This window comes from Lissotriton vulgaris, chromosome 1_1 (assembly GCF_964263255.1).
Source record: "Lissotriton vulgaris chromosome 1_1, aLisVul1.2, whole genome shotgun sequence".
Lineage (NCBI taxonomy): Eukaryota > Metazoa > Chordata > Amphibia > Caudata > Salamandridae > Lissotriton > Lissotriton vulgaris.
This window is the reverse complement of record NC_141685.1, coordinates 1,909,438,997-1,909,466,974: the sequence shown is the minus strand read 5'-3', so window position 1 is coordinate 1,909,466,974 and position 27,978 is coordinate 1,909,438,997. Positions and strand designations below refer to the sequence as shown.

Below are 27,978 nucleotides of genomic sequence, written 5' to 3'. Positions count from 1 at the left end.
GCATGACTCAAATGACTCATGCATATGTCGCTTCGAATTCCATAATGCATTGGGACACTAGTGCCACCTTCTTAATTTTTAGCTACCATCAGGTCAGGAGGTGTAACCCCACATGCCGGGCCTGGTTCTAGTCTGCATTGTGCAATCTCCCGGTGTGCAACAAGCCAGGAAGGTCAGCTTTTTGCTCTGGCCCAAGCCCTGTCCTGTAGCAGCTGGTGTCCTTATATTTTTTTCGACAGATTACCCAGTCGCACTCTTCTAGGGAAATCAATCCCTTCAATTTCAACTCAGTTCAAACATGAAAGTTATTCATAACGTATACCAAAGGAGACTGTTTGTTGCTCAAATTTATTCTTCTGGTTCAATAGTTCAATGTTGTTCTCAAATTGGGCTGTTACATCACAGCTGTACAAGGGTTCATCGTCATTCCAATAAACAACATATTATTCACAGATTCATCCAAATGCCCAATGCATTTCGTGCTGTCTGCACTTCATCAGGGGAAATACATTTCTATAAGGTAAAATCAAAATAAGGTGTAATCAATGATGAGGAAGCAGGTCACAGTCTGTGCAGAATGTTAAAACGATATGCTCAGGGGATGACTACAATCCGTCTATAAACATGCTTTAGCGTAGGTGAAGATACGGGAGTGTGTGAAAAAATAAAGATGTGCAACCCGGGTGATGTTAAAAAGGAAGGGTTTCTATAGTTTCATTTGATAACTCCCCAACGGTCAGAGGGAGCAAACCGGTCAGCACCTAAGCTATCAGGAGTGTATTAAATTTGGAATTACCCCACAGAGTGCCACACCACCCCCTCGAGACTTATATTTTTTTCACCACCCATCTGAGGGTCTGGATGGCCTTCCTCCAGTCCAGTTGAGTAACTGTAGAAAAAAAATACACACTGCTTAAGTCTGCTGCGGCCCAGCAGAGCACTGAAAGGCACAGCTTTCTTTGAGTGGAAGCGGGCCTGGATACAGGCATAATAACGCCTTTTCAAAGAAGCGCGGCCTTTTAGCACCATAAGGCAGCAACCATGTCACACGAATATTGTGATTGACTTCTTTAGACCCCCTAGGCACTGATCTGCAGTATCCCTGTTAGGTGTGCCTTCTACTCCCCTGAGATGAGGCGAGTGTGACTGGGAGCTTTCTGTTCAGAGTGGAGGCTGTTTCATCAGAGTATGTTATCTGCATTTCTTTCAGATGTTCGTATAACTGAATGTGTAGAAATGAAAGGGGAGGTGGGGGTCTGAGACCAGGTGTCTGACTCAGACTGTCCTACAGAGAGTGATGGAAATCGCTACCGCGCTTTATAGAAACTGTAAAACCTAGAAACAGAACAACGACATATGACATCCTCTGGAACATTCCTTGTTGTTTCTCAGTATCCCTTAACACAATGTAATTGAAAAGCCCCCGAGCTGCCCAAACCACGACGTGGCGTGATCGCTCTTTCCATGAGTCCATGGAGCAAGCACAGGCTTCATATCTAGCTGTGGCAGTCGATGCTTGCAGCAGGGGCCTGTATATTTCCAAAGTAGTAATACTTTGAACCCCAGAATGGTTGGTTTAGCTTGTGGTGTACAATACAAAAACCAACACCCCCACCCCCCAACAAAAAACGAATCTTTTTTCGACTGGCCAAATCATGGAGTGCTCACTCTCTGCCAAAACCGTGAATGCTACTAAACAGCTGCATTAAGCATTACTTAAAAATTGAACCAGTTTGTTCTTTCAGGAACCAGCTATTAGGAGACAATTTGCAGTCAATGTGCTGTGCGCAAATTTCAAATTCAGGTAGGGAGGTTTGTAGACAAAATTCAATGAACAACAAATATGAAGGAAACCATCAAGTGGTTGGATTGCAGCTCTATAGCAGGCCTTGGACTACCAGCCTGGATATGTTTTGGATGGAACAGTAAGGCAGAGGTTCTAAAATAGCAGTCTCGTCCTTGACTTGTTAACCGTATGACTGTCACTTACCCTACAGATAGGTGAGATTCTGTGCTTTGGTGTTTCTCTCCATCCTGTGTGATCAGCACCACCTCCGGGGTGCCTGACTCATTTTCTAGCATGACCTGCATCAACGTGTTATGGCCTAACCTCAGTGGCCGACCCACCCTGCTACCTGAAAGTCCTGCCTCCATCTATACCAGGTATAGGAAGGACTTGGGTTAACTTGAGCTGCCACAATTGAAGGTTTGCCCTCAAATGACGTTATACGCGTAGGAGGAGCGGCTGTATTTTTGTGCCTTTGTCATTAGTTGATGAGCAGCAGGAAGTAAGTTCACTGAGACTCCCTCATATCCTTGGATAACGACTGGTCCCAGCACATTCCTAGTAAATAAGCAGTAATCAAGGAAATAACGTAGGATCCCGCGTAACACACTGACCAATTTATCCCCAGCTCAAAGGTAGAAACAGAATGTTAGCAGCACTGCCTTGCAGTTTAATAGGTATACAACGGTTACCACGCATTTTTTACAACGCGGTACCGTTACCACGCTACTTTTACCACGCAGGTCGTTACAACGAAATGCGCTGGGGGGCGCTCCAGGATAGTAAATACTTTAATTTACTATCCAACTCCTTTCCCTAGAGTCCACGGGGACTGGAGTTGGAATAGTAAATTAAATAATTTACTATCCAGCGCCCCTCCACGCAAGTCGTTGTAACGACTTGCGTGGTAAAAGTAGCGTGGTAACGGTACGCGTTGTAAAAGTACGCGTGGTACCGTCATACATCCAGTTTAATAGGATGGTAGGTATTGGTAAAGTAATCATTTTGAGAGATAAATACTTCTGTGGTACTGAAATGTTGGTACGAACTATAGCCGTGGCTCCTCATAAACGTCACTCCACAGCTTCTGTGCTAATAAATGGCTCACTCCTAGACCAGATGGCACTTGTAGATACACATTTACTACAAAATCTGTTTGTGTGAATTTAGTTTTGTAGATAAGTAAAGCCAGCAAACATACACGAAAGAACACTTTGGAAGAATGTAATATGGTAGTGAGGAGGTTCTCCTTTCTCAGATTGGTGATACCTTTACATTAGGTACTTTAGTTTAATATTGCCACTGCATTTATGCTTGGAGCTGAACATGTTTGTTATTAAGCCTCATAAGTGTACAGAATAATATATTGCTTTTCTTTTTCCTATCCATAGAAAATGATGAAAGATAACAATTTAGTAAGACATTTGGATGCCTGTGAAACAATGGGCAATGCAACAGCCATTTGTTCAGATAAAACTGGAACCTTAACAATGAACAGAATGACTGTGGTGCAGGCGTTTTTGGGTGAAAAACATTACAAAAAAGTCCCAGAACCGGACTCATTAAATGAGAAGACTTTACACCTCCTATTAACTGGAATTTCTGTGAATTGTGCTTATACTTCTAAAATTCTGGTGAGTGTCTTCTTATATGTGCCAATTTGAGAAATTGGGACTTTTTTTAAGCAACATTTTAATGTACACATCAAAATATGGTTGCATGATCTGTGACTAGTTTTCAATATTGTGTGTGGTTGGTATGATTCTCCTAGTGCAATGTTTTCCCTAAGGGCAAAAACATCAGACATTCTCTAGCTAAGTTCCTGTGAGAAAAGAATTGAGTAAACGTTTACTTGGTATGCCTGAGATTTTAGCCCCTCCCTCATCAGTATGGTGCACCTATCGTCATTTCATTGTTTGATTAATTTATGTATAAAAACATTAGTCTGGCATTTTGCTCTGTGCTCCTCCCATCGCAGTCAATGAAAGAATAACAGTTATCTAAATGTAAATATTAATATATAAAAGTTCCCTTCTGGAACGAGGTAGTCATCGTACATGAGCAAGTGCAAAGTGGCATAATATTAACATTGTAATTCTAGATAAAAGTTCCCTTCCAAAAATGAGCCAGCCATCAAATAGGAACAAGTGCAAAGTAACGCTAGCCCAGTGCAAAATCTAAATGTTAAGTTGCTGAGGGGCTTAGTACTGTGCTGTGCAACATTTCGGCCATCAATTGGTGAGAGGTTGAATAGAAGCTCTAGATCGAGATAACCTGTTCCGTTTTGTACTGCAGCAATTTTAGTGTAGGGTTCAGAGTTCGTGATCGATAACAGGTCGTTAATGTTACATCTTTTCCTCAGCCCCACAGCTTGGCGTTCTTTATTCCTTAATCAGGGTTCCACTATTATTAAGAAGCACAGTCTTTCAGCATAAAACAAGTGTTCTATTGCAAATGGAGTAACACCTGGAGGGGGAAATGTCCGCGCCGGGGTGTGCTGTTGGCTTTGTGAGGTAATTCGATGTTGTGAGACTTAGATGGGGGACGCTGAGTCATTGGATCTGAAGACTAAAGTGCGGCAAAGACTACTTCAATCGTGTACCATTGTTGTGTCCACCAGTAACTGTTTCCTCATGTTTGCAGAGCCGAAACCTGAATTTTCTGAGTGACCAATAGACTGCTTGAACTTAAGATATAGAAGATGAATAAAGATCGTAAAGCTGATCTTTAGGGCTGTGTTGGCCGGGTTCAGTGCATCGATGATACCCTGCCTGCCGGACCGGACACCCAGTTTTTTCCACTCAGGCCTCAGTTTTGATCTACGCAGGTTCATCAGTGCTGGGCAGATGCATAAGACATGCTGTAAAGATTTGACTGATTTCCCACAACCCCTACACATGAGCTCACCTGATGGGACCCGCCGAAGGGGTAGAAGTTTCAAAAGGTGCCACTCGTCAAGTCTAAGCCCCAAAAATCTCTGTTTTAGGTGCAGGAAATATGTGCAAGCAAGGTATGACAAAGGAGAGGCCAGCTGGTAAGAGTTGATTACTGCCTGTGAGTCCTTGCAATTGTCAAGGATCGTCATGTCTTAAGAATAGGAGCACAGTTGGTTTTGCTTCTTGATGCTTAATTTGAACGCTTTTTTACTCTGAGCAAGGTTCCACAGTTCACTTGCTGATAAATGAAGCGTACATTTGTTAAAGAATCGACTTTGTGACCCACCAGGGCTGTTAGAACTAATGTCTGACCAAAGCAGGGACTCGGGAGAGAGACAGCTCTAGCCAGGCTTAACTTGTTGCACAGGTTGAAAAAAACAGCTGCACTTTGTTTCGTAGTTAAGGAGGCCTAGCTCTAATCGAATCTGGGCTGAGGATGAGTTTTTTTGGCAACTGAAGCACCTTTTTGTAGATCTTAGTCACATGTTGGTTTAGTGTGGTGTTAAGCTTGTCCAAGGAGATTTCAAAGCCCTATGACAAGGTGGTACCTTAGGTCTCATAACTTCCAGCGTTGGAACTATGCTCGGGCTGTCAGCTTTTTGGAGAGGTTAGAAAGACGGACTTGAAGAGCTGTGGATTTTATAGTGATTTGGCTGCGATGCTTGACAAGGGTGTCCCTAGAGTCGATGTTGATCCTCAGATAAGTGTATTTTTCCTACCGAAATTTAGATGTTGTTGTACGACCAACCGCCACCTCTGTAACATTTCCTGCCAAATATGACCACATGTGTTTTCTTTAGATTTACCTCCAAGTTATTTGTGGTGGTGTAGTTGTGTAATTTATTAGTCGTTGCAGCCCAACTCTCGTGAGACTGAGGAGAACAAGGTTGTCTGCATATAGAAGATTGCTGATCTGAGTACAACTGGTCCTAGGGGAATGGTTATTTATTGCGTCTAGCTCTGCTGAGAGGTCGGCTAAGTACAGCTTTAAAAGCAGAGGAGCTAACGCATATCCCCGTCTAACTCCCCTCGACGTCTGTATTTTTCTTGATGGGGCACCTATCATCTTATGTGAAGTGCTATTCTATCAAGCCTGTGGAGGTAGAAATAGCAGTTATCAATTTTTCACAAGGCTATTGGGTTATTTTCGTTTTAAGTATTACACAGTTTTGGAAATTAGATATTATCTATCCCTAAGGTCATATTACTTTGTTTCAGTACACTGGGAAGTAGTTTTCAGTATATAATGAAAACTAAATATGTGATCTAATATCTTGTTTATAGAAAAATTATGAAGATTGAATGTATCTGTGATCAGAGGAGTCTGATGAACTTAGTGGTGTATTTCATATATCAGCCTTCATGACAAAAAATGCAACTAAATGATGTAACCCGTTTTACTTTTTTAGCTTATTTCCAACATTTTGCTAGTTTTAGAAAACCCGAGATGACCAAACATTTGCACTATACACAGATAATCACTTGCTTAATTCAAAACTTTGGCTAGATTTTAGAAATACTTATCTTTTTATGTTTGTCACCGGTTTTATAAAATATTTCACATGTCAAGAGTAATCTATTAAAATATTGCTAAATATATATTATCCCAGTTCGTTTTCAAAAGTTCAGAAGTTGATGATTTAAAAAATGTATTGGTGCCATTTTAGGAGTTAGATTTTACACAGCTCCTAATTTTAAAAACACATCTGTGTTTACGTTTTCTGAGGACTTTCTAAAATATAACCACAGATCCTTAATTTTAAAAAGTAGTCCGATAATCATTTGCAGAAAGTTCTAAAGGTTTTCACGCAAGCTAAATGAACTATTAAAAGTTACATGGTGGATCATGTGGCCTTAACCCCAAATTTGTTAATTTTATGTCGATGGGATTTTAAATGCTGCCAATAGCTTAAATTCTAGTGATGCTCTTATTAACATTATACTGTAAACGTGTTGTGGCTTCTTTAGATTAGCCTCTGTGTCGGCTTTAAAGCAAACACCCAGCTGGGGAGCAGTGGTGTACTGCACAGTGGGCCTTAACCCTATTATTATATTTCAGATAGTTTACAATGAGTCATGTAATAGTGAATAATGACAGGTGGTAGTGCTCCTTGAAGGGAAGTCTCTATTCTGAACTGAAGGTTGGTGGCTACGGTTGAGATGGAAATGTCCTCTGCATGGTAATGGACATGCACCCCTGTCCTCAGTGCCCACAACTGTGCTGGTGTCCGGATCCATGCTGATTTTGTTGTCCTAGGCAAGCATGGATCATGCATGCGTGCCATGACATTAATCTGTCTCACAGATTGCAGTCTTTTTGGATCGTGAGGGGCGCCCAAAGCGCTTTCCTCATAGTGGTGAAACGCCACTTCCTTTTTCTGTAGTTAAGCAGCACGAGTGCAGTGGTGGCAGCATACCATGTAGCGATCAGTATGAGTGAACAGGCCCTTGTTAACCTGTCGTGGCACTGAAGCCTACAGGCTCACAAATTCAAAGTTCTGCTGCTGTGTGTTTACCTCACCTCTTGCCTTGCATCAGATTGTTGTGAAGTGCTACACAGCGCTGGAGTGGTGTATCTGCTCTGGGTGTGTGTGTGCGCCTGGAAAGGATGTAATACAGATTTAATACAGTACTGTGTAGTGCGTGCATGGTAGATGCATGTGCTGAGTTTGTGTTCCTATGAGTGGTACAATATATGAAGGGTATAGCACTGTACAGTACATGCATGGTAACTGAATGTGCTGCGTGTATGTGTAGCCGTGAATGGTACAGTATAGGAAGGATGCAGTGCTGTACATATTAAAAAGATGTACTGGGTGTGTGTGTGCCTGTGAATACATAGGCTATGCGTTCCAGGCCTTCATGATGAAACTGGATGAGGTAGAGGACCCCCAACAGATTTATGTATGGCTGCATTCCTGTAAACTGGGTGAAACACACTGGAGAGGAGAGAGCCAGGTTTCCCCTGTGCACTTCAAAGAGTGCTCTTTGAATCAGAGAGAGGTCACAAGGTGGGAGCCTGGTCATATCTTAGAAAGGAGATGGGGCTGTTAAAGGAATCATAAAGAGTAGGACAGAGGCCATGGGCTAACCTTTTGAAACGTACATCACTGTGGCTGACATCCAGGTGTGCAGTCTAGTCACTCACATGGACTGTGTTGTGGGACTTTCAGCCTAGGAGTCACTCCTGCTGCAATAGTCTGCTTTTAATAGAAGTCAGATGAGGGGGCACTTTAAAAGGAAGCAGATCCACAACATAAACGTCAAGTCCCAGACTCTAAATCACATTTGGTGTCTGGAAATGGACTTTAAGAAAGGGAGCTTGAGACCCCATAAATTCTTAACTGTCCTGCAGGCAGGCTGTGCAAGGAGGCGAAGCTCTGCAAGACTTCTGCCTGTGAACAGGGCTAGGGGCCAAGGCCTTCTAGTCTCCCTGTTGGATGAGGAGGCATCGTCCAGGGAATACAAGACCACCTAGCATAGAGCACCAGCACTTTCCTGCTTGTGAAGACAAGTGTGCCCTAGGATGACAAGGTGAGCACTGGAGGAAGCAAGGTCCATAGAGGAATCCTGTTGAGTGGTTCCCCTATGTGAGGTGGGAGTAACTAATGCTGCATCAATTGGGTTGCAGCCTGTTTGCAGAACGAAGGCGGTGAGCCTCTGATGCCAAGGGAGATCTGCAGTGAAGTGAGCTGTAGATATCACTGTGCCAATCGGGCAGGAGCTCATGTTCAGCAAGGTGCCTTGTACCCTGTATGCCAAGAGAGACTTCCTCAATGTTTGCTAGACTTCTCGCTGTGCCGATCGGGCCTTAATTAATCTGCAGTGAGGATTCAGCAACCCTGTATGCCGGGTGCACCGTGCAATCATCTGCTGTGCGAATCGAATCTGGTCACTGCTAGTATATAGCAGGGGTATGCCAGAGGGGGGTCACATGAACTAGGAAGAAGTGCGACCTGACTGGAATTGTCACAGAAATAGGGAGGCAGTCATATGATCTCCCACATACCTACATCAGGGCGCGGGACCGAGGGGCGGACTGAAAGACTTACCCTGCCAGGAGGAGCCAGGAGGAACCTCCGCTCTGTGCAGGAGCACGACCGCATGTGAGAAACATAAGGATCGCCAAGTGCATGCCATCTGGGCTGCGTGCAGTGAACTCACCTGAACCAGCTACTGCAACTCTGGCGCCCATAGAGGGCGCACACTCCGGAACTCTGGACGTTCCAATCCTGCATATGCCACCGAATTAATGCCAAATCGACCCTGGGTTAACTTGCTTGCTAGATAGTGCTTAGTCGCTGGTACTCTTTTGACTTTACCATAGAGTCGGAGTGAACAATATAGAATCTGCTATATATAAGTTAAAGGGGGTTAAAAAAAGAACCATGGGGGAAAAAATTTGGGCACCAATTGCCGAGTGGATCTAATTTGTTTTTATTTCTTGACCTAATTTTCTTTCCTTCCTGTATTTTGTCAAAAACTGTTACATATTTGTAGTACATATTGTGTTACTTTGTCTAGTATGTTTTGCTGTATTTCCTTGCAATAAAACTATTAAAAAAAAAAAAGTCGGAGTGAACACTTGAGACTTTGACTGCTTTTTACCCTGGATGTTGCCTAATTTGAATGGGAAATTACTTCTATTGCTAGAGCGAGAGGGACATAAGGAACTGCCTACAAAAGGAACTGCCTACAAAACTCAGGGGGATTGCGTAGTAGTGGAGGACTATCATATTTGCTTGTGTTGATTTCAGTATAATAAGGCTTCTCTTTTTTGAGAAAAGTGAGTATATGACTGGATAATAATTTGTTGCTGCTGTATATATTTTTAGTTGTGAGCCTGTGTTCACTCCCTGTATTTAACTCCACCCCGAGGGAGCCTTTAACTGTATGGACTACGCTATTCCTGAGGCTCAAGTGCTGAAAGGCTACTTGGCCTAGCTGCGCAGGATCCATAGTAGCTAGGGTCCCGGTACATCAAGCCTCATCACCCATGTTTGGTTCAGTAGCTCCTTCTTGCCACATAGCCCTCCAAACGGGGTTCTGACATCAACCATTCTGATTTGGGTGGAGATTTTGTCCCAGATGTGGAATGCTTAAACTTAATGGGGATGTTGTTTCAGATCATGAATCATTAGAAGTCCTGCATTCTGGTATTTTCCTTCTTGCCTTTCTTATTAACGAGTCCAGGGATGTCCTAACTGCTGGCATGATTCAGAAAAGGGGGTGGTGATGAACAGAGTGTCTGAATTAAGCAGACCACTCTTACCCAGTCCAAAGATCAGGGCTTGATCCATCACCGTTTTTTAGCTCACTGCACCATCCCAGCTCAGAACCTGGCTACATGCAAATTAGTCTGTTCCTGTCCCAGTGCATGACGGGAACAGGGCAAACCAAACTACCAAGCCAATTCTTATACTGGGAAGGAAACAAGCTTCCGGGGACCGGTTTCTGGCATTTCAGCCGTCGTCGGCCCGGCTTGCTTGAATCCTGATGGTGCAATGAGCAAGGGACTCACATCTGAGTATACCCTTCCACGCTTATGGTGGACAAAATGATTCAGAAAAGGGGGTGGTGATGAACAGAGTGTCTGAATTAAGCAGACCACTCTTACCCAGTCCAAAGATCAGGGCTTGATCCATCACCGTTTTTTAGCTCACTGCACCATCCCAGCTCAGAACCTGGCTACATGCAAATTAGTCTGTTCCTGTCCCAGTGCATGATGGGAACAGGGCAAACCAAACTACCAAGCCAATTCTTATACTGGGAAGGAAACAAGCTTCCGGGGACCGGTTTCTGGTTTTCAGCCGTCGTCGGCCCGGCTTGCTTGAATCCTGATGGTGCAATGAGCAAGGGACTCACATCTGAGTATACCCTTCCACGCTTATGGTGGACAAAATGATTCAGAAAAGGTGGTGGCATGACACTGCCTTCTGCATTATGTGATTAGTTTCCAGTCAAGTGTGCCAGCCAGTGGGTTTATGTGGCCTTGTCGACGATGCAGTTGGTTTCAAAGATGATCTAGTCATGGAAGGGGTCCATTGAACATTCTTAGACGTTTAGCAGATGTTGTTGAATTTTTTCGAGCCATTACTGAAATGTATGCTGTGGCATTAAGGATGTGTTTCAGGGGGTGTAGTCTGATGTTAGACCACACTGCATCTATCCAGGTGGGATAGCACCTGTAGAGTTTCCTTAACTCTTAGTTATTTCCAATTTTTTTTTTAAAAAGGGAATACAACAAACCTCAAGGTAACAGTTCCACTGTCACTGAACACATAAATTACAGATAAATACTGGTTACGTATTTAACACCCAGATATGGAAACCCCTTGGTACTTTACAGCAATTTTATTCTCTATATTTAGTGTTTGTCTCTTGAATGTAAAATTCTGCCTTAATCATCACATATGATATGCAAATGTTGCTATGCTGGTTGTTATTTGTAGTGCATGGATTTACTTCACAAGCAATTTAGGGACGAATTTTCAGTGTAGGAAGACTCCATTACTTCGAAGATGGCTTACCGGCTTTGTGGATATGGATTAGTTCGAGCCGCATAGAAAAGCATTAGTGCCAAAACATTTCCGTTTGTGTTGCCTCTTTAGTTGCTTACAAATCGTTGGTGCATAGGTTAAGTAGCAGTTGAGCCAGCTGCCATTCTTGCTTTTTTTCAGTTTCAGCTGATAGTTCTCTAACTTAGTCACTTCTCTATACCCTATTCTAAATGTGTTTATGTTCATGAAGTAATAACTTGCACTTAAACAAAATGTTTTATCCTTTTCACATTTCACCTGTCTTCTTCGAAAGTCGCCTATGCCGGCTTTCTGAGGTCTGTTTGAATCTGTGTCTCAGGCAAAATATAATACCCAATGTAACACTAATGTGAGCTGAAAAAGGAGAATCTACAATTCCACCACCCGTATGACTATTGGTCAATATTCACCTTTTTAGGTCTGGTGTTGGCCAAGCCCTTTGGTTGGTACTAAAAGTATATGTATAATATACTGGTTTATAGAGGCTATCAGCCGGCCCTCTTCATCCATTTGTCCAGTATTGTCATTCTCATTTTTCTTCCATCCACTTTAGCATAAAGCAGGGGGCAGTGAGTAAGCCCACTTCAGCCAATGGCTAATTTACAAGGAGAACATCAACAAATTAGTTACCTTCTGTGCCAGAGAATACTATGAAAAAGTGTGCTTTTTAAGGGAAAATAATGGTGTGAAATAAGTCACTGTTAATTAAAAGTAACTACCTTCTTCCACAAATACATTTTTATGCTCTGTTAAATTACATTTTTAAACATATAATTATGGCCAAATTCCACCATCTAATCTTGAGGAGCTGGTGGTGCTTAATTTGTGTGGATAAGTCCAGAACATATTCATGAGCACCTGGACTTAAATTTTACTGTCATTTTAACCTTGTCTATTGCCATGGCAGGCATTAAAATAATAAATATGTTGTTTTTTCACAGAACAAGGGGATGGCGGAGCTTCAGTTGTCATAAGCTATACAGTTCTGATTCTTTCCTACTCCAGGCACTTAGGAAGAGAAGGCATACAATTTACTTTACCGAAATTTACTAAGTTACATACGAGACGCAAGTTGTCGACTTAAAAACAAGATTTCTTGCTATGGCTTGCAAATATCCTGCAAACACAAAGCTATGTTGCAAAAAGAGTCAAGTAGGAAACATAACTCATGTCATCAAAAATCAAGAAGCGTAAATACTAAATTCTCAAATTATGAGTTAAAGAACCCCCCTACTTTTCTAAAGAAAGAATAGATTCCAAACTTTCCTTGATAAATGAAATCGGAACGGAGGCAAGGCATTGACTGAGACTAGATGAGGCACGCCCAAATTTATTATTGGCATACCTCTGTAGCACTTACAAAAATGTACTTTTCTAAGCTGTGCTCTAAATTCTGAATTGGAGACCTCACACAATCTGAATCATCATGCTCCTCTGAAAACAGGGCACTACCTTCCTCTCCATATCTTTTCTTGTTTTAAGTCTTTATACTCTATGTTCAGAACTTCTTTGGCTCTCATTGTTTGACTGGTATGCTAGCAGATATAGGGAATTCCCGGGCCTGGCCTCCTGAGGGGGTTTAAATCCCTAGAGCTAGATTTTGGTTTGAGAGAACAGCAAATCTGAAATTGATTTACAATTGTGCTGGACAGTCAGAACTTCATGTCAAACTTCAAAACGTACATTTTTTATGCAGTGTTTTCTATTTACACAATACATTAAGGATATTTGATATAGCGTTTAGAAGTGACTGAATTCTCAATAGCTGCTAAATAAATCTTCATTCACTTATCGGGCTAAGTTCTCAGCTGGTCGTAGGATGATTATAGTGGATTGGTGAACATCACTTGAGTATTTGAAAGGCTTTGGGCCTGACTTTGGAAGTTCCCACTACTGACTGAATTTTCCTGTTTACAGATTTTGAACAAAGTTTTAAGGATAAATGTTTGGATTGAGAATCTATCTGCAAGTACATATTGCAGTTTTAGGTGATTGAGTTTGCACACGAGTAGATAGGCGAAGGGCTGAAGATGTGTAAATGGGCTTTTTTTCAATGAATCTAAAGGAAGTACCGCATTTGTACGACTGTTAATGCAATTTCTTCTGCAGATACTGATGTTACAGATGGTGCCAGTTTTTACAGTATGTTCTTGTTGAGTCTTTTCTGCTTATTCTTTATCCCCTGTTCCCTTGATGCTGTGCGTTTGTGAAACAATTGGATCTAAAAAGAAAAATGAATAAGGTTTGAAGCATTACTTTCTTTCCTAAAAGGCACTAATGTGCCTCTTGTATTAGGGTGGGGGGAAGCAGATAAATAACATACTGATTTAAAGAGTGCACCTATAATAAGGTAGAACAGTTCAATTTTTTTTAATTGACTTTTGAGCTGATACCATACGTATTTCAATATAGGACTATAATACAACAGTCCTAAAGCTGTAGTGATTTTGTAAGGATGTACTTGCACGTTGCACAAATGTATTTAATGCTTCAGATGTTTTTCTAAAGCTGAATGCTTCAAAAATCTTTTATATTTTGTATTGTAGTTGCAGGTTTTGATTAAGAATATTCTTGAACAATTTTTTACTTTTACAGCCTCCTGAAAAAGAAGGTGGTCTACCAAGCCAGGTTGGTAATAAAACGGAATGTGCCTTGCTTGGATTTGTTCTGGACCTAAAAAGGGACTATCAAGATGTAAGAAATGAAATTCCTGAGGAAACACTTTTCAAAGTGTACACGTTCAACTCTGTACGAAAATCCATGAGTACTGTATTGAAAAATTCTGATGGCAGTTACCGGATGTTCAGCAAAGGTGCCTCCGAGATAGTTCTTAAAAAGTAAGCTTAATTATTTTTACCTCCAAATCAAAAAAATTGCTATAGTCACATTCATTTTATACAGATATTTTCTCAATGTAGTGTTAAAGAAATGTAGAACTGTGAGTATAAGACTTCGACGATGGATATTGTCTTTTCTCAATTATGGCATTTTGAATATAAGCTCAGTACAGTTAGGTAAGAAGCAAAATGGTGTCTTGTCTAGTTATAACCCAAAGGAGCCTCTTGTGTGGCTGGTTGTTTTAAGCATTCAGTAGGTGATCAGAGATGCACTCTGTCACATATCCTTGCACGCATGCCATTGATCTAATAACTTGTTCTTGTATTCACTCACTTATCCTTCCACAGTAATACAACCCAAACTCAAGCATATGAAGATAAAAATAAAGAAGAAATGTAGAAAGAAGAAAACCTGCTGCTCCTTAAATATGGCCGGCATATGCCCCAAAAAATTAAATATCTATCTAACACCAAGATTGTCCAAAAATATAATACACACTCACGGCAGAAACTCTCCACGTTATTTTTTCAAGATATCCCGGTATGTTGCATCACGATAAATTCCTTGCTTTACGTGTTTGAGACCTCCTGGTACTTGTTCATAGGCCCAAATAAATCTTGCAGCAGTACACTTTCCTTTGCATGCTAATTCGATGATTGCCCTCCGATGGGCCTCTCTAGTGAGGAGATTTCATCAAAGCATGCTGGAACTTATAGTGCCTTTTAACAATTCTTGCCCTCCAATGGGTGTGCCCCACTACATTTCAGTAATTGTTTATCAGCCCTCCAGTGGGCCTCTCGATGCCGCAAGCAGGTTAAAATTCCATCAATCTGCTGTACCGATGCGAGGCTCTGAGAGGTTCAAGCTCCTGGTCCCACATAATACTCTAGTGGTGGTGCAGTCTTCACGGCAGCTCTGCCGTTATTATCATACCAAGAGTGTCCAAAAAAGAAGACTCCTTCACGGCAGATACATTCTCCAGAGAGTTCTTTATTCAAGATAAGCCTGCATGTTACATCAAGATACATTCTTTGCTTGACACGTTTGACTTCCTGGTCCTTGTTCACAGAGACAAATGAAGCTGTCAGCACTTCACTTCATTGCACCTCCACAGGCTTTTCACAGTAAATAAATCCGATCTCCTGCCTTTGTTGTTACTATTAATAATAAAAGGTCAGATCTGTGGTACCTGATATTACATTTCACAGTGCACCAGTCAAGCTTAAGGCCTTTATCACTGGCTTTTCAGAATAACCCATCCAGATGTACTTGATTAGGCTTGCGCCTCCCCATGCTACAGCGATCAGGCAGATAGTCCTAAAATTACAATTATATAAAACATCAGAGTGTCCATAACAATGTACAACCACTCCTAAGAGGGAGAGACGAACGGGGTTTATAACAGTGCACACCACCTAGCCCCCAGGATTATTCAGAGGGGCCACCAACACTAAAAATGTGAACTTCAACAGCAATCTGTGAAACTACATTTAGCAAAATGCCCGTCTATAGGCTTTAACAACGTGTGATAACAGACCACCTTTATAGAGCTATTGACTTAAGCCCATTTTTTCTCAAATAATTCAGGCATACTTCCTTAGTCCTAATTGATTGCGCCCGTAGCATTGATCACGGGCTTGTTACCATAGCCACTTCATATCTTCTGTATTGAGCACAGATTTTCCCATAGGCAAAAACAGCAACACAAGCAGTCTTTTGAGTTTAAGTACAAAACCTCTGTCTAATCCAGTGCTGTACTCAAGACAATCAACGTATAGGCATGGCCAAATGTCCTCTCTCTCAGTATTGCTTCTTGAATCTCTTTCTGTTGCTCACATGAGGTCTAGTGACAGCTGCACTGACAAGCCGGACCAAAAAATGAACAGTTTTTTCTAAATCCAAATGAAACTCTATTAACCACATGGCTGCTGGGCGTTTTCCCCCCCCAGTGCTGGAAAATGCCATTTTAGTGGCACTATGACGAGCTCAGCTCGTCATCAGCACACGACACCCGTGGGTGATGACGAGCTGAGCTCGTCATCAGCATCGAAAGGGTTAATCAATGTTTTGGGACCATCTAAGATGGCCTTCTGATAATCTGTCCTTATATAAAGACGTATGGTAAAAATGATAGTTTCCTTACTTTCCACAGATACTTTTTTCTTCATTTTAATTTTTGAGACGGTATACATGTTTTTAAGCCACAAATGCATTTAACTCCTACCCCACCTTGTCTAAAACCTCTTGTAGCCCGATCCATTTCCATGTCATGTGTTTAGTTGTTCAGTAGTATCGCTGCAAATCCCCTGATTTGTGGCATCCTATACTAGGATAGTGAGGTTTTATTTTTTTATTTTATTTTTTTTATTTATACGGCGCAACAGATACCCAAAAAGGGTTTCCCGGCGCCAGGACGGAGAAACTGGGAGCGGAAGAAAGCAAAAATGAGAGGAAGTTACTGATTGAATAACCAGGTCTTCAGGGACCTGCGGAAACGAAGATATCTTGTTTCCTTGCGAATGGCAAGAGGGAGATCATTCCAGAGACTAGGACCAAGATAGGAAAAAGAACAGCCCCCCATCCTAGCAAGTTTGAATCTGGGGACCATGAATTTTTCCAGAGAAGCAGAACGAAATGACGATTTGGGATATATGGGCAAGCCAAGGAAAGCAAGTATTGAGGATCTGAATCCCATTTGATCTTGAACATATAGCTCGGGGCTTTACATTTTATACGATTTTCCACCCTGAGCCAATGCAAGTCACGGAGATAGCCGGAGATGTGTGCAATTCTGGGGACACTGCATAGCCGTCTCGCTGCGGCGTTTTGCACCAGCTGCAGTCTCCGGGTCACAGCCTTATTTGCACCCAGAAAAAGCACATTGCCGTAATCCAACCGAGAGGTGATAAGGGCATGGATCACAGTTTTCTGGGTGGACTTGGGTAGCATCCAGAAGATTTTCCCAAGCCATTTTAGGATGGTAAAGCAGATGGCTATGACCTTGACAGCTTGATGATGCATGGATAGCGAATCATCAAAGTAGACGCCCAAATTACGGACGTGGCTGGAAGGCTGCGCGAGAGCTCCCATCTCGACGGGCCAATGTAATGGGCCCCATAGATCTTTCTCCTTGCCGAGGACTAGAACCTCGGTTTTTTCACCGTTTAGTTTCAAGAAATTCAGATTCATCCATATAACAATTTGCCTAAGGCCTGATTGGAGACAGGAACCAGGATCAGAGCGAGATAGTGAGAAGATGATCTGAGAATCATCAGCATAAGTAAAGAGGGTAAGACCAACTTGTTCAGCAAGATCCGCTAAGGGCCTGACATATATATTGAAGAGTAAGGGACTAAGTATAGAGTCCTGAGGTACCCCAAAGAGAGATGGATGGATGTTGGATTTATCTGTAGCGGAGAAAATCTGAAAAATACGACCATCCAGGAAAGAGACAATCCAGTCCAAGGCTGGGCCACAAATACCAGAGGACCCCTCAGCATGTTAACTAGTATAGGGTGGGAGATGGTGTTGAATGCTGCACTAAGATCTAATAATATGAGCGCAACAGTTTCTCCAGCATCAAGTATGTGGCGGAGCCTCTCTGTGACCCCCAGCAACGTGGTTTCGGTGGAAAAACCAGTTCTGAAACCAGAGGATAATGTTAGTCTCAATAAACTGTGACAGATGAAAATGGATGTGCCTTTCACGGATTTTAGAAAAAAACGGCATAAGAGAAATCGGACGATGGTTGTTGAGAATAGCAGGATCAGCTGTCGGTTTCTTGGGAAGGGGAGTTACCATGGCGTGTTTCCACGATGGAGGACTATGGACTCCATTTACGAAGAATTTAGTGTATCGAGAATGACCTTCATATGAGAACCGTCAAGCTACTTGAGAATCGAAATTGGTAGTGGGTCCTCGGGAGAACCAGATTTGATTTTATCTAAAATGAGAGTGAGGGAGTTCAGATTAAGAGGGGGCCAACAATCCAAATGAGGAGAAGCAGTGCAACACTCCATAACTGAATGTGACGTACCAGCCGTCAAATTAAAAAGAGATAGTGAAGGACTAGTAGCTGTCAAATTAGGTTGCGAAAGCATGAATAGAGGAGAATTAGCAATTTCAAGATGGATCTTCGAGTGAAAAATGTGGCCATTTCTTCACACTGCTTTTAGTTTAAAGGCATGGGTTTGCCTATGGTTTCTGATCCGGCCAGTTTTTTAACTAAGCCAAAAAGTGATTTAGGGCAATTGGCTGTATCAGCCCTGGTCGTCTTACAGAGGTTATGGTAGATTTTCAAAGCCTTTTTATAGGCAACTTTAAGATCAGATGCATAATCCTTACCCCATTTTCGCTCTAATACTTTGAATTTAGATTTCTCAATCTTTAGAGTGTCATTAAACCAAGGGGCGGGAGGGCGATGATGAATAAACTTTCTCATGGTCGGGGGGAGACAAGAATCCATAGCATTAGAAAGCCAGATATTAACACTCTCCGAAGATGCAGCAACCAGTGGGTCAGAAATAGGTAGATTACAGCTTAAATGAATATTTAGAGCATTAACATCTACTTTGTTCCAATCGGGTTTAGAAAACTTAAGAGGAGGGTGTGAGGACACCAGGGCAGGTGGAAGAGGAATAGTGAATTTTAATAAGAAGTGATCGGACCAGCAAACTGGTTATGCTGGAGCACAATGAATGTCAGCGAAAGTGGAAAAAATAGGATCTAAAAGATGTCCTGCTTTGTGTGTAGGACCAGAATCGCAGAGATTAATATTTATAGCAGCAAGGTCAGAAATAAAGTTAGAACACGTAGAATTAGACAAATCATCTAAGTGTAGATTTAAATCTCCAAGTAATACAAATTTCTTTGTGCTTTTGGGGATAAGAGACTTGGCAGAGAAATAGCCCATGTCGTGGGGGGGGAAGGAGGACAGGTGGTCGGTAGACCAATAAGCCAGAAAAGGTAAATTTCGGATTGAGCACAATTTTAAAAAAGGCCGCTTCACAATTAGAAAGATCTGCAGGCTCAAGTGTGCATTGGAAATGTTTCTAATAAATGATGGCTATTCCCCCGCCAGTTCTCAAAATTCTGTCCATTCTAACGATGGCATAGCTAGATGGTAGGGCAGTGTCTACATCGGGGCCAGCACTCTAATTTAGCCACGTTTCAGTGAGAAAAAATGCGTCGGGTGAATTCTCAAGAAGAAGGTCAAAGATATCCCTTTTATGATTAGGTAGAGAGCGGCAGCTTATACTGAGAAAAGAGAACTCTTTAGTGTGGGAAACAGTGGAAGATGTAGGAGAACTATTCCCTGGAGGCACAGGATAATGTAGCTGAGGAGTGGAAAACTAACAGCTACAGCCCGGGCAATGTTATTTTTCTAGATTATAACCGAAAAGCTGGATACATTCGGATTTAGTAGCCGGGTGAAGGGCTAGGACTTCATTAGACAAGAATATATTTCTATTGGGGAGAATTTGGCCAGGGTTTGTGGCCCCTGGTCCCGGCCGGGCGCAGATGAGCTTGCCTTTGGCGCACCTTCGGTGAGCCGCCGGGGCACCCACTGTGCGCGTCCTCTGCGCGGAGTGAGCCATGTAATTTAAATCCCGGTGACCGGCAGCCCTTGTTCCCCCGCCTCCTCTCCCTCTAGCCCAGAAGAAAATATGCCGCGACCTCCCTCCACAACAACCGGGAAGACCGGTGGTGGAACAGGGAGTATGTAGTGAAGGAAAGGGCGTCAGAGGTGAGAGGGAAGGTAAGGTGAATCGGGGTTAGTGCAAAACCAAAACAGTTAAAAAGGAAATTGTGCCAGACACTGATCGAGCAAGCAACAGCAGTTAAAATACAATAAGTTTGTCAGCGAGTCAATTAAAAGTAAAGCACAGGAGAAGGTGCCGCCAGAGAGCTTTCCACTCCCAGCGCGCGTCCGCTGCACGGAGTGTGAGCCATGTAATTTAAATCTCTGGTCAGGTGACCGGCAGCCCTTGATCCCCCGCCTCCTCTCCCTCTAGCCCTGAAGAAAATATGCCACAACCTCCCTCCACAACAACCGGGAAGACCCGTGGTGGAACAGGGAGTATGCGGTGAAGGAAAGGGCGTCAGAGGTGAGAGGGAAGGTAAGGTGAATCATGTTGTGTACCTTAAGTATTATTGTGATCATATTGTGCTTGATATTAACTGATACCGATCTAGTTAACAGGCCTGTCCCACTTGGAATCCAACCTTTCCAATAGGATTAATTTATTATCATACCCTGTTTTTAGAAATCTGATGTACGCTACTTTCACTTACATGTAGTATTTATGGCTGTAGATGTTTTGTTGATTTTGGTAATGACTACAATACTATTCCTGCTTCTTTGAGGAAGAAGCAAAGCTTGCACTGCTGCTTCCCGATTTGTTCATGTTTTGTGATGGGGGCAATGCTAGCGCTGCCCGAACTCTGCCTGTCCTCTGAAGGAGGGAAGCTTGCACTATTTCTGCCCAAGGTGTACTTGTTCTATGAAGAGCTGTACTCCAATGCTGTTGTCCTTGCGTATGAAAAAACAAGTATATAATTAATGTGCTTGCATAACACAAACTATTTAACGTAGACTGTAACACCATAGCTGATGTGAACTCCTTGTCCTGAGGAAGGCATATGGCCCCATTGGGGCAATAGCCAAGGCAGACACATAGCCATGTAAATGGGAAGTATGTTTGACTGCTAGACCCTCCCACTTTTAATCTTGTGGTTGGGAAAAACCAGTAAAACATTTAGCTCATCTGACTAGTGCCGACAGTTTCACAACATAAGAGACATAAACTCACTCAAATTAGGAAACCCATAACTAGCAGACTATATAATCAGTGTGCCGTAGTACTTTCATATTCTTCTCATTACTAGATGTGGAATCCCCTGACGCATACCACACTACTCAAGTGAGGGTTCATTATCCAATGTGAGTGCATGAGTGGAGGGTAATTCCATAAGAGGCTTGTCTGTTTCTTCCAGGAGGGCTCTTTTTCTTGTATGTTTGTCTGGGAATGCATACAACACACCTCTCATTCCCTCTTTAGTTTATTAGCCCTTTGTGTTGTAAATGTTGTGTGTATGTGGCAGTTACTTGATGTTCTTCCTGCTTCCTATCCTTTACTTGGTCTTTGTTTTAGGGAAGGTTGTTGCAGCTGGTGTTGTACTTTCGTGTTGTGAACCTCAGTATAGAACTTTCATCCCAGGAATTCACCTACTGATATTGCATGGATTTGACACATTTACTCAACCATTTGTAGCGTTCCATCAATAAACAGATCACTAATTTTCTGAATGTCTGCTTTGTGCCACACTACTGTAGTGGTAGATTCAAGAGTTCCTCCAGTTTGGAGTGTAACCATATGTGGAGATTTGGGAAGTATGGTCCAGTAGTGTTAGTGGTCAAGGCATCATTTCCATCAGTATCTATCTGCGTCTAATAATCTGGTATGTAATTTTGGTGTAGTAACATTCTGCTCAGTGACATGATGATGAAAGCACCCAACTTTTTGTACTTTTCTGATTAGCACATCATTTAATTATCAATTTCAGCTGAGCTGACCAGAAATAGCTTTCATCATGTGGTGCTCCCAGTCTTTAACGCAAAGTTGATATTTGCAACATGCACAGTGGAACTGTGTCTTCCTGTACCCTATATCATTTTTGGTAGTAGTGGTCGATTGGGAAAATATATTCTTGTGGAGTTTAACTAGTAGTGTTGCAACATGGTACAGGAAGTGCGATATTACATTGATTTTAGGGAGGGCTAGTCTACCCGTTACTGACTGTAAACGTTTCTTCCAAAAGTGGAAGGAGTTTTTTGTTTGGCATTGTTTTACCTATGTCCCCCTCTAATGTGCTGGCTGAGAGCATAGCAGAAAATAGGCATTGTTTACAAGTAGTCTTCACATTCTGCAGAATTGATCCATCCATGACCTCAAAGTCAGTAAGTTGATCTTTAGATCACAATCCGGGTATCTGAACATATCTTGCTTGCCCGCCTTTCAAGCCCTGGCATAACGATGTGATGTCTGAAGTTCTATCTTATATGTACGTTAATAAGTCCTTTAATTTATTATTCCCATTCATGTAAACTTGGCTGCACAAGCTCTGTACACCATAGATGGATTGTGGCCTTAGGTCATAGCCTATCTCAAGCTGTGTTATCAAATTGTTAATCTTGCCATTGCAAGTTCTGAATCCCACGATGAATGAGGTAATGCAGCAGAAGTCACACTTCGAAGTAAATAGCTGTGTCCAACATCTGCAGAGCTGCAACATGGAAGATGTTCTACCGTGTTGTAGGCCTCGTGGTTTTGGCTCATACAGGTGCAGTTCACAGAGTTGATCGAGTATTTCACAAAATATTCTGTGTTGGAGGCGTTTCCAAATAACCGCTTTTGCCAATGGCAAAATGCTAAACATGCTTTTATATGGTCATGAATGTGATGCAAATTCTTTATTGTACTTACCTGTAAGAGTAGTTATCCAGTAAAGGTATTATTCCCATATTCATCTTGTCCTCCAGCCTCGCCCTCATTGGAGGCTTAGGTTGCATAAGTGGGTGCCTACAGTTCAACATGGGACATAAATAGGTCAAATGGTGATGAAAGGTCAATAGATGTAAAAGATTGAAGGGCACTAACATTTTCAGGGTACTTTCTTTTCTCTTTGGAATTAGAAAAGACTACCACTATTAATCTGGCAATAATTTTCTTTACATGTTATCAAGGGTGTATAAAATTGCTACTGGGTATGTGTTTTTTTTTTAAAATCCTGAAATGAGTTGTTGCCTTTTAAAGGAATTGGCATATAATTCATAATACATGTCTTATTATGTTGATTGAACTTGTCTTTTTGCTATATATCTTTGAATGTGAATTTTCCCTTTTTTCAGATGTTATAAAATCATAACTGCTGATGGTGAAGCTAAAGTTTTTAGACCAAGAGATCGTGATGATATGGTAAAAAGAGTGATTGAACCAATGGCCAGCGAGGGACTTAGAACAATATGTCTGGCTTATAGAGATTTCCCAGTAGGCGAACATGAACCAGAGTGGGACAATGAAACTGACATTCTCACGGGTCTTACATGTATCGGTGTTGTAGGAATTGAAGATCCGGTTAGGCCAGAGGTAAGTTATTATAAAAATATATTTGCCACATACATCTGTACAAGAATTAGCTAGTATATTATTAGTTATGAAACGTTACTATAGTGTACAGAAATGAGATTTTGTCTGGGAAGGGATCTTCTACAGGTTTGGGTAGTCTATTTTGAAATGGGACCCATTCTTTTGTATTCTTCTGCCACTTGTCAAACCAGCTATCGAGCCTAAATATGGATTTACGTGCAGGGCATGGTGATTCTCAGCCGTTGCATGAAGAATCACAATTGTATTCAAGACAAGAAGGCTAGCATTATGCATAAACCTGTATTCACCACCTGTGAGCCTCAAACACTTCAGAGCCAAGAACAGAATACAGCCAGCATGAACAAAAAATTCAATATAAAACACTGCCAATCCATATAAACTCCATGACCACCATTTCCGTCCACTTTTGTGGCTGCTTATTTTAACCAAAACGTTCATTAAACTGCTTGAAAACATCTTTAATTGTCCATCTGAAAATATCACAGACTTTCTGAAAGAAAAGAACAAACTTTGCAAGCTATTCCTTTACAAGTTTCGATCATTAACCATATAATTCCATCTACCCCTCCACCCCCCACAAACACACGCTCACTCACATCATCTTCTTCTTCCTCCCCAAAACAAGAGTGGGAGGGATTATACTAGCCTTTGTCTTAAGTAAAATCAGGATCCTGTATGCAGTAAACTTCTCTTAATCGTCATTTTGTGCCCAGACAAGAGGCTAGCATTATGCATGTTTAAAGTCTTGAAGTGCAAAGCCACAAACGTGCTCAATTGGATTGAAATAAAATCTAAAAATGTCAGAAATTGACCAATCAGCCGCCTTCATTATCGCCAACCTTCCACCCCTTCAAAAACCTTTAAGGTCATAGCACCCTTCACCAAATGGGCTTTAAACAAAAATAAATTCCCCCTTCTTTCATAACATTTTTAACCCATCCAGCAGTAGTTGTTAAAGATCAGCACCAAAAGATTTCACGTCGGAAATCAACAATATATCCACTCCTATGCTCCCTCACACTATTCTCATACTCTTTAATAGATCTCACAACTTAAGATTTTGGATATTAATCAAACTTGGATAAACTGATTTCCCCCATAGTTTTAGTCCTTTTCCAAATCTCCAAAAACACACCATTAAGCTGAAAATACCTATTGCTTAACTGGAAAGCTCTCACATCCGAGACTTTTAAAAGAAATCAAACATGACAAAGTTGCCAACTTCAAAGTTAATTCTCTTTTATCCAAAAACCTATTGCTTGCCCACTTCTCAAATAATTTAAACATGAGCTCAACATCACACAAACATTGATATCTAGACTTAGGTGGTCTTTTATGCCTTGTACCTTTCATGACTACATATCTATGGATTCCTGTTAATCAGCATACCATCCAGAAGCTTATCTCCAACAGCTATTGGAGATCCGAAACAATTAACAGTTATATAACTTACACCTATCCCAAAAAATTCAACTAGAAAATTAGCAATCATAAACTCATCTGCCTCCACGGGAGCCTAGTCCCTCTCGAAGCACCAACGGCACCAGAATTTCCCATACCTTTTTTCTTTTTTCTGGTCCCCAAGATTCATTGAGTAAGTCCGAAGCCTCACCTGAAAATTCTTCAAATCTTTCTGAAATTCTCCAAACTAGAAGGCTGATAGCATCCGACTGTATCAGAGGATGCTCCTGTCCATCTATGTCCATTAGTAATCCTTTGCAAGGCCGCACCAGAAATGGCACTTCCACTACTAATTCCATCATCAGAAACCAAGCTTGAGGTGTCCAAAATGGAATCACCAGCACCAAGTGACACTTGTGTCTCCTTGCCTGCCTCAACATGTGCATCATTGAAAACGAAGGAAAGACCTAACCCTTGAAATTGCACCAGATCAGATTGAAAGCATCTATTGCCATTTCCCCCTGACCCGGACACCAACTCATAAATTATTGTATCTGAAAAGTCAAACGTGATGCACATAGATCCACTTCCTGAGGACCAAAAGTTGGCTGAATCTCCTGAAACATGCCTGTCTTCAGTTTCCAACATTACATTCTCAAGCTTGTTTATGAGCATCCTTTAACAGAAGCGTGCAAGCTTTACCCACTGGATCCATGAAACAACCCTGCAGGAGAGGTAAAAGCATGACAGAAAATCCATACGAAATTTGAGAAGAGCACTAAATCACTGCTAGTGTAATCAAAATCCTGCCTATGCTATGTCACTTTCATCAGCACTCTGAGAATCAATGTAAAAGGAGGAGTGGAGAATGCCTATCACTTCTGTGTCCCTATAATGCAAGAATGTTTCCATGCTCACATTGATATATACAGGCTTTGGCTGAAAATGCAGATCCTTTTAAATTCAGTGAGATGCAAATAGATCTGTCAAGCAAACCCCTGGCTGGCAGACTCGGCCTTGAGCATCTTAAGGTTCTACAGTAAATGCAATACTTCTCTATGGAGAAGATTCCAAGCTGCCATTATATTGCTCAGATTTGGCACATACTTCACCTCAATGGATTCCCAACGATCCAAAACAGTAGTGCCAGAGGTATTTTGTGGCATAAACCCGCATCTGTAATTCTTTGCTGTCCAAATGGTTGACACACTTGACTGTCACTGCATTGTACAGGGTAATTCACTTTTTATTTATGAATCGTGCCCCATTTCACACAATTCTATATCAGTCTCTATGACCTGCTCTGCTAATGTTACTCAATAGTTACTTAAGCAGAAGCCCAAAATATGGCATATTCATTCAAGGGATCCATTTGGTCCAACAAATTTTGAAGTTCCATTCGTTCTGTCTCTGATAAGGGTGTATTTTCTAAGCAAAACAACCCACCTATTGCAAATGTTTTTTACTTTATAGTCGTCGGCAGTGAAACACTTACAGAAATATAGCTTGAATTTGAATTATATCCTGAATCTGAAACCGCCAACCTTTTAATAGTTCTTGCGCACAAATGTGCCCCCTTGCTCTGGAACATGGATAACCTTTCATTCCGGTAAACACACATCCCCCTACTGTGCCCATTTGAAGATCTACTGGACTAGGTCTGCAGCTCCTGGGTCTGTGCTGATTGAGATTTTCTGCTTATAGAAAAGAGGACAAGGTGAACATAGGCCACGGGTGGACAATGGCTGCACTGAGAGATCACAAACTTGAGCTAGTATAAGCTCAGGGAGAAATCCAAGAAAGAGCTCTTCAGATAGGTAATTGACTGCATCTGATTCTTTTGTATTGCTGGATAGAACCCTTTTACTGTTTGTACGAGGCAATTCTCAAGATCAATTGACATTTGTGCAGTAATAGTGCTATTCACTTATCCACTTCATGATTCAAACATTCTCGCTCCATTCCAGGTGTTTTAAAAAAAATCTTTTATATGCCTTGCAATCATCTTTCTCATTTGCCTATCTTATTGGAAAGAAAATTGAGCGCGCTTTGATCTTGCATTTATCTGAGACATTCGCTTGTCACTTGACTAAAGCCAAAACCATGGTGAAGTGGAAACCTTGTGCTTATTGAGTTTGGTTCAGGTTTCTATGAATATGCCCAGTTATCTTAAGGACAGTACTCTGAGAGGCCTTTAGCTACAATCCGTGCCTTCATGCCTCCAGATCTCTTAATTTGGAGTTTGTTAGAAAACCTTTTTCCCTTTCAGCTGAGATCACATTGTCAATACTCTTCTTCTCTGCCATCTCCAAGATATTGGCTGGTGTCCAGCCCATTTAAAACTTTGTCCTCCGAGTACCTTCAGTGCTCAGTCAATTTTCTTTTTTTATAGTTGCAAAATAGTGATCATCTGCGGATCCACATCTGGAGTAGTTGACCCCATTCCACCTCTTTGTTTGTGAATTCTGTTCAGTGCAGGAACATGCTGTTCTGACCCATGATGGTGTCTTGAAAGCACTTAGGCCGGGTCCATATATGCAGTAGCTTTTTTAGGGTGGCGGAGGGTCATGGAGGCAGCTATACAGTGTTCAGAGTTTTTAGGAGGACAAATCCGGAAACTGGCAAACCTTTCTATTTGCTTCCATAGGCTTGTTTCCAGTACATAAAACTGTCTTTCTCGCACATCGTCTCCATTTGCCCTACTGTTCATATGAGCAGTTGCTGTCTCTCGAGTTATCCATATCTAAATGAATTTTACCAAGATTTTTTTAGGCTCATTAGACATCCTACTTACATCAAACAGTATTGCATGTTTATTCCACAATGCCATGCTCTGTAGAGGACAGAATGTTAGCAGGGTTTTCACTTCAATTGTTACTGCATCAGTACATTTTGTTTTGTAACGTCATGTGCAAAAGTAAGGTGGCATTGGTGTAGATATTTGAATCTTGCTTGATCATTGACGCATTGGATGTAGTCAGTCATTCATTCCCTCTGTCGACTCTTGGTATAGTGTCAGAGGCTTAGTTTAAGCATCTAATATGTGAGTTATAGATTTATCAAATGCCAGTTAAATATCTGGTGGTGGACTTGTGTTCCACAAGTTTCTCTTCAACTGTTACCTTTTTAAGGTTTTGTATCCATTGGCAACTTTTATCAGATTTCACACCAATGATTACACTGGTGATGCTCAGGTTAAGCAAACTTAGTGTCTCTGAGCTTTCTATTTGTACCTTGCTAACAAGCATTTCATCTTCCGATGTGTCCCCAAGTCCTCAAATTGAAGTTTAGCAAGACTAGAATCATTG

The 27,978-nt window shown here is 41.6% G+C and overlaps 1 protein-coding gene across 5 annotated transcripts in view; it reads left to right on the top strand.

Annotated features, from left to right (window-relative positions):
* Window positions 1-27,978, top strand: part of ATP2B1 (ATPase plasma membrane Ca2+ transporting 1) — a 428,175-nt gene that overhangs the window by 252,799 nt on the left and 147,398 nt on the right. For all 5 annotated transcript variants that reach the window (XM_086919543.1, XM_086919538.1, XM_086919544.1 and 2 more), the window contains exons 10-12: window positions 3,178-3,420; window positions 13,857-14,098; window positions 23,011-23,248. In XM_086919543.1, the coding sequence (XP_086775669.1) occupies window positions 3,178-3,420; window positions 13,857-14,098; window positions 23,011-23,248 (723 nt within the window). The remainder of the gene's footprint in view (window positions 1-3,177; window positions 3,421-13,856; window positions 14,099-23,010; window positions 23,249-27,978) is intronic.